Source organism: Odontesthes bonariensis, chromosome 3 (genome assembly GCF_027942865.1).
Source record: "Odontesthes bonariensis isolate fOdoBon6 chromosome 3, fOdoBon6.hap1, whole genome shotgun sequence".
NCBI lineage: Eukaryota > Metazoa > Chordata > Actinopteri > Atheriniformes > Atherinopsidae > Odontesthes > Odontesthes bonariensis.
In genome coordinates, this window is record NC_134508.1 from 28,505,460 (window position 1) to 28,517,223 (window position 11,764).

At 39.5% G+C, this 11,764-nt stretch overlaps 1 protein-coding gene and 1 long non-coding RNA gene across 3 annotated transcripts in view; one reads left to right on the forward strand and one right to left on the reverse strand.

Annotated features, from left to right (window-relative positions):
• LOC142377375 (mitogen-activated protein kinase kinase kinase 12-like) overlaps positions 1-11,739 on the forward strand; it is a 29,000-nt gene extending 17,261 nt beyond the window's left edge. For both annotated transcript variants that reach the window (XM_075461414.1, XM_075461413.1), the window contains exons 6-14: positions 2,692-2,850; positions 3,047-3,155; positions 5,283-5,392; positions 5,871-5,987; positions 6,352-6,489; positions 7,005-7,716; positions 8,099-8,166; positions 9,075-9,375; positions 9,493-11,739. In XM_075461414.1, the coding sequence (XP_075317529.1) occupies positions 2,692-2,850; positions 3,047-3,155; positions 5,283-5,392; positions 5,871-5,987; positions 6,352-6,489; positions 7,005-7,716; positions 8,099-8,166; positions 9,075-9,375; positions 9,493-9,579 (1,801 nt within the window). In that variant the 3' untranslated portion in view covers positions 9,580-11,739. The remainder of the gene's footprint in view (positions 1-2,691; positions 2,851-3,046; positions 3,156-5,282; positions 5,393-5,870; positions 5,988-6,351; positions 6,490-7,004; positions 7,717-8,098; positions 8,167-9,074; positions 9,376-9,492) is intronic.
• LOC142377379 (uncharacterized) lies at positions 3,440-7,831 on the reverse strand. The gene is made up of 3 exons (XR_012769508.1): positions 5,684-7,831; positions 5,259-5,363; positions 3,440-3,911 (listed from the first exon to the last, which is right to left on the reverse strand). It is a non-coding gene; the product is annotated as an uncharacterized LOC142377379 (long non-coding RNA).
• Positions 11,740-11,764: the final 25 nt, after the last annotated feature.

Here is an 11,764-nt window from a genome sequence, read left to right on the forward strand (position 1 = left end):
GTTACATACAGTGACAGCTGGTAGAAATGATGTTGTTTTTTTACATTTAAAAAAAAAAAAAAAAAAACACGTAGTCTCCATCGTGAACCCACTGAACATTGGACACTACGAATCAACAAAACCAAAAATATAATATCTGGCAACTCCAATTTAATTTCATAGAAATTAGTGATGCTCCGATCGATGCCGATCATGATCGGCCGATAATGCCCAAAAATAGCCTGATCAGCGATCGGAAAAATATGCCGATCAAAAAACCGATCACGTGACGTAAATTACCAGCTTTTTTTTTTTTTTTTTTTTGACGTAAATTACTAGCAACCACTTTCTAATGTGGTACGTGACGTGTGCACAGAACCGAAGAGGCAAAACCTCTACAGTGCATCTCGACAACATGACCTCTCCTGTCTGGAATTTCTTCAAAGTGTGTCAGAAAGATGTGAAACTTACTGCGGTCACGCCATCTGCGCTTCGGAGAGGCACGGTCGCGCTAGCTACACTTGAAAATCTAGTGCCGTTTACATCGCGTTGTACGGTAAAGTGTGTGAGCGGATTTATGGTGCATTCAAGTGCACCCCGTAAACTCAGAAATCTATATCGAAGTTGATTTTACATTTGTTGGAATACATACACCTGTCATTACTTGGTTGTTTTTTTACTACATTCTTTTTAATGATTAAAACAAAATGATAGAACAAAATTATTGAAGCATATTCAGAATCAAACTCATTTCTGCATAGTCAGATTTGAAAAATTAATTTAGAACCAAATCAAAATGTTCTCTGCCGACTCCACCAGATTCTTGTTCTACATGTCCCCAGCTACCTCTGTGGTGATTTTCAAGTCATTTCACTGCATCATTGTTTAATAATCTGATGCTGAAATCATACCCAATGAATGGTGTTTATGGGCAGATTAAAATATTAATAGAAAATAAAAAAAACAATTGTTTTCTGCAAACTCCACCAGATTCTTGTTCTACATGTCCCCAGCTACCTCTGGCGGTTTAATTTCTATAAATGGTGCACTCTCTGCTAGATGAAAGGCATGGAAATGTCAGATTCCTTCCATGATCGGCAGTGATCGGCAATCGGGCAGATCATGATTTTGGTGATCGGTGATCGGTGATCGGTCCAAAAAATGCTGATCGGAGCATCACTAATAGAAATGTATTTGAGTAAATACCCGTGTAGAAATCTGCATGCAGCAGAAACCCTCAGCTCAACAAACACAGAAACACAGTAGAATGGAAAAGACAAAAAAAAGATGATTTAAGACACTATGTTTAATATCTATACATGTTGTTGGTGAGGACTTTTGCATAGCAACACAAGTAGGGTGACTTTCCAAAAAGCAGTGGTCTTTTTCCCAATGACAGACTTCGACTGTCTCTTACAGTTGGTCACACTCAAAGTTAGATGACAGACAAATGTCTAAATTAGTATTTTGCACACTGATGATTTCTTAACCATCTTAAGTATCTTAACGACTGCCTGTGAATTACATAGTATGATGAATACTAAAAATAATTCATATCAAGATGAGTTTTTACAAGAACATTTAGAAAAACGGATCAAAATCCCTGGCTTCAAAGCTGAAATATTGCGAATTTTTTTAACAGGGTAGGACTCAGCGCTTCATCGAACTCATCCCTCAAGTTCTGCGGAGTACAAAAAATCTTTTTCATTCATTAAATGCATAATAGCTCATGATTTTTTTTTTTTTTTTGCCATAGTGCTTCAAAAATATTTTGAATTATCTGATAAATGATCCCTTTGGTATGTTATCCGCTGTTTTCATTTTTCTGTAGTGCCTCAGATCAATCACCATATAATTATGTCCGCCGCTACAATGCAGGATAATATTGTAATAGTTAAGATAAATGTCAGCTGATGGCATATTATTAATGTTCATCACAAAAAACCTAGAGTTTTGTTTTCCTTAAATGAGCTTATATTTGTGCTGTGCACATGTATATCATGATCAACTAAATCCTTTTCCTAACATGAGCAGAATGAAGACAAATTTTCATTTCATTTTGCTGGTCTCAAATAAAAATTGAGGGAACAGATGAGAAATGTTGCTGTAAATTGAAAGTTTCAGGCACTGTGTTGAAATGAAGTCTTTTCCTTTTTGGTGCATTAACATCATGAAGCGTGGAGATGGAGGGATTCTAAAAATAAACATGTAAACACTACTGTATATCACACACACTCCCACCCCACCCCCAGTCATACATGTAATGCTACTGGATACTGTGCAAAGTCACCATGGTAACCCAGGGAGTCATCAGCAACAGACTTTCCGTAGTTACCCTTCCCATAGGCGTGCTGTCATGCTCCTATACCAAACAGCAGTAAAGTCTATCAGCCTTTAACAGCATACTATATTTTCAGGCACATTAATTGACCTAAGTCAGTACTTTTACCGATTTTGTACAATATTATAACCATAACTGCATGTGCATTATGTTGGTTTCTTACCAGTGTGTAACGGTTAAACAAATCTTGAACATAATTCAAATGAAAGAAAATTGTAAGCAGAGACTAAACGTTTTCATATAAAACTCATTAGAAGCAAATAAGAATTATTTACTGAAAGTTGACAGTGGGACATTTCATTCTGCCTTTTCATCTGTTTCCACATCATTATCAGTTTGTCTGAGTGGAAATGTGCCACGTCTGTCTGCAGGTCATTCGGCGTCGTGCTGTGGGAGATGTTGACAGGGGAGGTGCCCTACAAGGACGTGGACTCCTCTGCTATCATCTGGGGAGTGGGCAACAACAGTCTGCAGCTGCCCGTACCTGATAGCTGTCCGGACAGCTTCAAACTGCTCCTGAGGCAGTGCTGGTGAGGAGAGGGGGAGAGGGGGATGAAGGGAGGAAAATAAAATAAATCTCTGAGAGAAGAGGGTGCAGTGAGAAGCTTTAAAAAGGTAGAGGATAGGAAATGTCATCCAGTTAATGGAGGAATATACATAAAGTTACGTAAAAAAGAGATTTTTAAAAGAAGGGAGCTAATAAAACATGTTTAATCTGTTTCTCAGGAACTGCAAGCCAAGAAACAGACCTTCATTTCGACAGATCCTCCTTCATCTGGACATCGCCTCGGCAGATATACTGTCTACTCCCCAAGAAACTTACTTTCAGACGCAGGTTAGCTCCCTTTATGTGTTTGTTTCCTTTCTGTCCTTGCAAGAAAAGGACTGCGAAATTTGCTCTCCATCAAGTCAAAATGAATTATCTTAGAATTAAGAAGGCATTTCTTGAGCAGGACGAGGCAATGATTCCCTCAGTGTTGATATGGCACGTGACATGTTAGCATGATTTAAAAAATAGGCCACAGAGTTGACCCCTAGTTTATTCCATTTCATTATATTTTTCATTTCATTAGTTTAAACGTTACACAGAAAGCAGACAGAACGTGAGAATGAGGTCTTACAGCTTTTAATTTACAATGTTGTTATATGTGTGCAATTGCAGGAGAGTCATTCATCAAACAGATAAATAGATTAACTTTAGATTAAGTACACGAGTGTGTATGTTTTTCCTATCAACAACTGCCAGCATTATGGACACTCAGCTTGCTGTCAAGCTGCTGCCATTTGTTTCCAGTCTGCTGTCGTAACTACACGCAGTGCAGAGTGCGCAGCTGCACAGGGGCCTCGGGTCTCTCGGGAGTCCACTAATAATACCTGCCTTCTCAATCACAACGCATTATTGTTGGTTCCTTGGCTCTTTTTTTCTATGTCACATATGAGTGCTGATTTGTGGTCTTTTATATACAGTCCACGGGTCAAAGGAAGAATCTTTTTTCCATCCCCCATCTTGTCAAAGTGTGATGGGAAGGAGGGTGCCTGTCTACCTGTGACTGGGTGGGGGATGGAAGCACATTGCAAATGTGGTGGAGCCCTGCAAAAACATAAGCAGATGAAGGACAGGAGATTTAGAAAAGTATAATAGTATGGGAAACATTGTCTCTGCTCAGTCACAAAGGGACTACAGATCCATTTATAACTCAAGCATATATAATTCTGAGACACATGCACACAAACACACAAAATAAACAAGATTTTATTCTGCTTGTGAAGCTTCTTCATCTGGTTAAATATCTTGATGCAAAACATAAACCTCTTTCAGTCTCTCCACTTATCCTTGATCCTTTATTTCTCCCTGTCCCCCTTCCCCCGCCTTAACCCTCCCCAGTTTTCTCCTCTCTGCCCCATAATGGATTTTTCTTGTGACATTAGAAAGAAGTATTTGCTGCTGGAGTGTATTGATTGGTTTAATGGTAGAGTGCAGAGGCAAAGAGAGAGGAGGAAAAAGGGGACTGGAGACATAGAAGATTGTGCACAGAGTCCATTAGCTTATTAAGAAGAGCCACTCTCATGCACGGATAGATATGCACACACACTTATAAGTCAAATACACGTGCATGTGCATGCGCACACCCATAAATCTGACTCCTTTTGTCCTTTGATATGACAGGTATCAGATAACAGCTGTCATGCTTCACTGTGCAGAGAAAATGCCCACGCTGCATTTATTTTTTCTTTCTTTCTTTTTATATTCATGTCATGTCAGTCAATGTTCAGATTGGCTTCTTGTGTATTGATTACCATCTGACAGCCTAATAGAATCGTTTCAGTAACACAAAAGAATCCTAACTGCTCTGCAAATAAAAACCTTTTTTTTGCTTAATCAAGGCGCAGTGATGTTTCCTCACAGCATTGATATCATTCAATGTTAATGTTGGACAAATGAAGTCAAGTCATGCTTTATTAAGTCAAACAGATAAGTGGCAGCTTATCCAGGAGATGAAAGGGTGCTTAGAAAATTGTTGTAGCAACTGGAGAAAAACCATGTTGCTAAATATTAGACTGTGAATAAATAATGAAGCGAGCAGAAAGGGAAAGTGTTGTTACAATTGATCCGAATCTTATTTATTATTTATTTATTTCCATTATGCTGTAGTATATGCTGCTGATTTCAGATCTATATTCGTGATCATACTAACTTAAAGGAAAGTGTAGTGATTTTTAATTGTTGCTTATCTTATTTATTGTATTATTGATGTTAATTAGTTGTTTATTATTTTATTTTTCGACTCATCAGTCGTCATTAAGTTGGCATCAATAGTGGAAGAAGTATTATTACATGATAACAAGGGCAGTTAAAAGCTATTCCCGAACCCCCATCAACACAGGGACAAATTTTCCCTTTGAAATTATGAACTGTGTTGTCATCCTAAGTCATTACCTTTTGTTTTATGTCTTCCAACAGGTGGAGTGGAGAGATGAGGTGAGACATCACTTTGAGAAGATCAAATCTGAGGGAACGTGTCTTCACAGGCTGGATGAGGAGCTGATCAAGAGACGCAGAGAAGAACTCAGGTTGGAAAAACAGACTCAGGCACTAATGGAACATTAATTAATTATTCCATTTAAGATTAATTGTGAAAAGGCAGACATCCCACCCCAAATACAAGCTGGAGAAAAAGCAGTTTCACAAAGTCATCTTCAAAATATTTGGTCTTGCTTAATGAATTTAAGGACATTTTAAACCACCCACAGGCTGGCCTATTTGTGTTCAAATTTTTCAGGATTGAATATTCTGGTACTGTTTTAACCTACAGTAATGTACATATACACTTGATCTATATTGTGTATGTTTTGTTGTGTTACCATGACTGATGAGCTGCTGCCTGTTGTGGCCAGGGCACTCTTGCAGAAAGAATGTAAAATATCATGAGTGCATTTAAATAAAGGTTAAAGCATATAGGTTTAATTAACAGTTACAACACTGCTCCATCGAGCAACAACCTGGAACTGCAAATTCATGACCTTTTGCCCCATTTTCTTCTGCATACAGGCATGCGCTGGACATCCGGGAGCACTATGAGAGAAAATTGGAGAGAGCCAACAACCTCTACATGGAGCTCAATGCTATAATGTTACAGCTGGAGATCAAAGAGAAAGAGCTGCTCAAGTATGAAAACGAAATTGCTCTTACTTACTATTCAAAGTAACAGATGATATAATTTACATCAAAGAAGCCCTTGTGTGGTGCACAATATTGCATCAGTAAAATTGGCTATGAAATGGTCTTAGTTATATAGATACTTTGTGCTAAACACTTCTTTATATTTGAATTATTAGTATTTGTAATGAAAGAGCATGGAGAGGTTTATCTGAAATGTGAAGTAAATGGCAATTACACCTGGTCACAAAAGGCCATTGCTTCTGATAAAGTGCTCTCATGTGCCTCACTCAGAACCCATCGATATCTGATGGATACTGAGGGAGGCAGTATCCATCATTTAAAGGGTAATGGCTTTGTGTTTAAACGTCAGGAGGGAGCATTCGCTGGACAAGAAGTACCCGGGCTGCTTTAAGCACCACAGTTCCAGACAGTCGGCCTCCTCCAACTCGATGGAGAAGCTCATGAAGAAGCGCAATGTACCTCAGAAACTGCCCTCGCACAGCAAGAGGTGAGACAGAAAGGGATACAGTTATTCACAGCTGCAGCTTAAATAGGTGGAAGTTAGAACAAGATGCAAATGAGTATTACATGCACCCTAATGTTAAAGGATTGCTGACATTGTTGTGCAGAAGCAATCAAAGTTAGCCATGACCCTTCATAAGCTGACATGGTCCTTCTTTACAAACCAGGGTAACACTACACTTTTGTTTTAGTGACAGTTCCCATCTACTTGATTAAGTTATTTAGCTTTTTACAAGATTAATAATTCAAAAATAATGATTCAAATGTTAACTCATGACCAATCTCTAAAGACCTACGACCGCAGTAGGAGCCGAGTGAACTTATGTATGGCTGACACAGACAGGTTAGGGAACGTGTTACTGATGATAAACAAAATATCAAATCGATCCTGTAGTTGATAAGATGAGGAATGCCAACAACAAACTAATAAGCAGTTAATGCTTTTTAAAGTTTCAAAAAGTTTCCCCATTTATTTTTTAATTGTCTCTTTTTCCTTTTTAGGCCAGACTTACTAAAGTCAGAGGTCATCCTCCCCAAACTGGACTCATCCATGACCCAGGTCACCATCCCTAACAAAGGCTCTACCTCCCCTGGACGCTCACGCCGAGGAAAACCCCGCTACAGGAAGTCTGGCAAAGGCAGCAGCGGGGACTTGGCTCAGCTTAAAGCCACTCTCTCCTCTTCTTTAGCAATGATCAACGCCACCTCTTCCGTACCCAGCAGCAAGTACCGTCTAGACCCCAGCGCAGCCCTCAGAGGCCTGCAGCATGACCTGCTGCTCAAGAAGATGTCCTCGTCCAGCCCCGATCTCATTTCCACTACCCTGGAAGCTGAGGGCCGGAGGAAGGGGCAGCTAAGGCCGGGGCTGGACAGATCAGGCAGTCAGAGCGCTTCAGCTGGGCTGGAAGAGAGCAGAGGAACTGATGGGCCAGAGGATGGGCCCGACGTGGGTGTGGGGACTGATGATCTAGCAGAAACGCCTCCACGCAGTGACACGCCCAGTGAGGATGCAGCGTCCATTCCATTCTCCAGTAGCCCTGACTCACCATGTGGCAGAGGGGCAGCTGCAGGGAGGACGTCTGTACTCGGGAATGCTCGTGCCCCCCATGAGGGAGAGGAGAAGGAGGATGGGACAGCGATCACACGCTCACCCAGAAGTCAACGCCTCACTCCCGCAGCGCTGCTCTACAGGGCAGCCGTGACACGCAGTCAGGTGAGACTTTGGCAGTGAAGACTGCTCTGATGTGACCCACTTTCATACATTTATTTTTGCTGTCTGGAACAAAAAGGGAGCAAAGATTAATGAGCAGGGAGATGCTTTGGGAAAATCAAACCATTTTCTTTGAATTTTTGCTACCTTGGGTTGAAGATGTTCACAAACTTACAAATCAGTTTCAGCGAAATGTCAAAAGTAATAATCGGCTTTGATCGAGTTGCCAAAACCTTCTGGTGTGTAATCTGCCACAACTTATTTGATTTTCGATTATTTTTTAATTTATTGATTTGATTTTCTCACGGAGCGGTTTAGAAATCCGAGCTTGAATAAGTCCAAGACGGTAACACTGAAACTTGGTTGCTGCTCGTTTTCTTCACAGAGACGTGGAGTGTCATCAGAGGAAGAGGAGGGAGAAGTAGACAGTGAAGTGGAGCTGCCCAGGAGGCGGTAAGAATAGTAAAAGACTTCAAATATAATTACAGACCACTAACTGTACTTGAATTTCTTCTGGTGCATTCTTACAAAACAAAAGATCCTAAACAGTCCATCATGGGGCCTTTAACCAGAAACTGAAAGTAGCACGAGACACAGATTCTCAAATATTGCCAATTACACGCAGTACACCCATTGTTTCTGCCAGTACTGTTTTTTTTCAAGGGTAATTTGATTTTATATGCTTTTTATTTTTTGATTATAAATTTTTTGAAATCCAATTTGAGAAAAAAAACACATTTGTGGAATCTTTTAAATGTTTTCAATTTTTTCGATTATGTGGAACAATATTTCCCATCTTTGATTTTGAGGTAATCGGAGTAACCAGATTACATTTTACTTGTAATTTAGTGGATCACGTTGCTGACTACTTCAAAGTAATCTGACTCGATTTTAAAATGTGACTGCATCTTAGATTTAAAAAAAGATTTAGATTGATCCACTTTATATCTTTATATGTCAGCATTAAGGTTCCACCACGACTCACACGGCACAGTTTTTCATTTCTCTTGCTGTTACAGCTTCGACATATCACATTTGTGCTTTCTTAGCATTTTTGGTACTACAGTATGCATTGAAAGCTAGCTAAAGAATCCAATATGTAGCTATGCTGCTTTGGAGGTTATATTTTATTGATTTTTTTCAGTGAATACATCTCATACTTAAAACTTGCTTGGTGTTTGGATTCAGCATAAAACTAGAAAAAAGCTACACTAGAGTATATGAGTACTATGTACAATTTACCAAAATGTACCAGACAGGATACAACCTCAGCTTGGACTCTTTTTTTCTTTCTCTGTCTACTATGTGGTACTTTTAAATGTTCATGTCCATATGATCTCATCCATTATATACCTACGCAGGCGGACTGTGAGCATCACAAAATGCCAGTCCCTGTCAACCTTTAGTTCAGAGAACTTATCGGTCTCAGATGGAGAGGAGGGAAACACCACTGACCACTCCCACAGTGGCACACCCGACGTGGTTAGCACCAACACAGACGAGCGTCTGGACTACAAAAGCGACGACCTGCTGTCTCAGGGCTCTGAGATTCCCGCCGACCCATCTGACCCGACCCAGCTGGGCTCTGACGGGTTGTCCGAAAAGGAAGCTGTTCTACGACAAGTCAAGACACAGCTTGCTTCAAATGAGCATAATTATGAGGTAGGCAAACGAAAAGAATGTATGTGTGTAAAGAGATTCCCCAGATACTCAAACACTGTCCTGTAAGACTCTGTCATTTTTCTGACTCAGAGAATTCATGCTTTTCCTCCAAACCAGGGCCTGTATGATGACTCGGACTGTGACAGTGCAGAGCTGGACCATTCGTGCAGTGCAGAGCCCAGCCAACCTCCAACCAACTGGTGAAAACCTGACTATCGACCCACTCAGACACCCACAGATCCGGCCTCTGAATGCGTTTTTCACTCTTAAAAACATTGGAACACCCCGAGTCAAGATAAGGGTCACCGAATGAGGAAAGAAAATCAAGATCTGTCTTTCTAAACACTTGACTTGCAATGTTGTTATATGTGTGCTAAAAAAAAAAAAAAAAAAGGAAGAATCTCATTAACCTCCGAGATTTAACACTTCATAGTGACATGAGACTTCACTGGACCACCAGCCCAGCTGACAAAGCAACAACCTCCCTGTGATCTCTCCATAGCAACAGGCCCAAGATCAGCTTTGCAAAAATGCATCAAATTACAACAGAGTCCTCAGTCCATGAAAACGACTGTCTGTTAATGTCTCTACTCATTTTCCATGTTGATTTTCTATTTTTTATCTCCATTCTAAAAATCCAGTGTCATCTTTTCTTACACTGTGTCATGAAAATATTATTACGAGATTATTTCAGGGCTTCTGTTACACTTTCCAGTTTGAATCGTCGACATTTGTGGAACAGCCAATGATGTCGCTCCTTGTACTTAATTTATGAGAAATGACTGTCATAATCCATTTCCTCTCGAAACATTATGCACTAATTTATTTATTGTTCTACGGAAAACTGAGTGAAGAAACAAATGTTTACATCTGATTTGTTTTGTTTACACTTATTTATATTTGTGTCATGGTTTAAGTTTCCATTTTCTACTTCTGTGTTTTAAAATCATTGTAAATAGGAGATGTTGTAAAATGAACAAATTTTCTAAATGTGAGATTGTATAATTTAAGGTGCTGATGTTTCTCAGTAGGTGGCACAGTTCTATTTGAACCTCAAAAAGCTTCTGGTAGTAGAATGTAAACTGCTGTTCATGTCAGAGCATCAAGAACACAGAAAAAAGCAATATGTCTGCTCTGGTAACACATTTGGGTCCATTTACTGCAGACGGGCTACCACACCCCTGTTAGTATGGCAGCTTTTAATGAATTAAAACAAAACACAGAAAAACCCATGTTTGGGCTTGTATCAAAAGTACATTTGTGGACAACGTGTGCCTATTGCATACTTCTGATTTTAAAAACCCTCTGTGACTAATCAAAATGAAATATTAGAGCAATCCATGGAGGAAGAAATGTAGAAAGAGACAGGTGGCAGTTGAACAACCGATAACCAAATGTTTAACATGGACAGGAAGCACCAAAAAGATTTTAAAAAATAAAATAAAATTTAATTACTTAAGGAAATATTACTTACATCGTTGTTCAACTCACTCACAAAAGCAGCCAAACATTTATTGTGTGCCAGCAAAGAACAAACACATGAGAGCATTTTAGGAAACTGAAAACTTTTGGTCTGGAACGTACTTTTGAATTTCTGCTGCAGATTCGGAGATTTTTTATTTTCCACCAATAAATCCCAGAGCAGTTAGTGGTTCATCTCTGTCTCATTGAATCAGGGGAAAATATTGTGAAAATATTGGAACCAACTTGTATTTCTTCTGTAGGCTTCCAAAGTATGCCGTGCTTTGCCTACACTCAACACAAACTAAGATTACAAAGCTTTACAAGCTTTGATTATTGTTCATAGGTTTGTACTGGCGTTACCCTCCCCCATCAGCTGGAATCTCAGCCATCTGATGGCCAATTTACAGACACGTTGGAGGGCTCCATCAATACAAACAGAATAATAAGTAAAACTGTGGTGCTGATGTATTTGTGCCCCTTCACAGCCCTCTTAATGTGCATTCAAGCTTAGCATTCAACAGCACATTACATCCTGTCCACTTACCGATCACTGATCAGGTCACTCAATAAGCTAAAAGAAATGCAGCTTTCGTGGTTCATTTTGTGAAGTCGGATGTTTCATGTTTTTAAGTTTACATTTACAGAGCATATTTAAGCTATTTGTGTCCCCGAGGTTTAAAGCTAGAAATCCTCCCATCAGGATTAAATGTTGCCAAAAAGCAAGACTACTGCCCTCCAGTGTCTCGATCATGGTGGTACACGTTTATAATGATGCCGATAGAAACGACTCCCTTCTGAACTGAAATGTTGGCTTTTTATACTGCATTACTGTAACTGTACAATAAATATATTTAAGAAACAGTTAAAAAAAATAAAATCCAACTTGTAAAATCTCAACAAGTGTGTTTAATCTGCTAGAGATGAC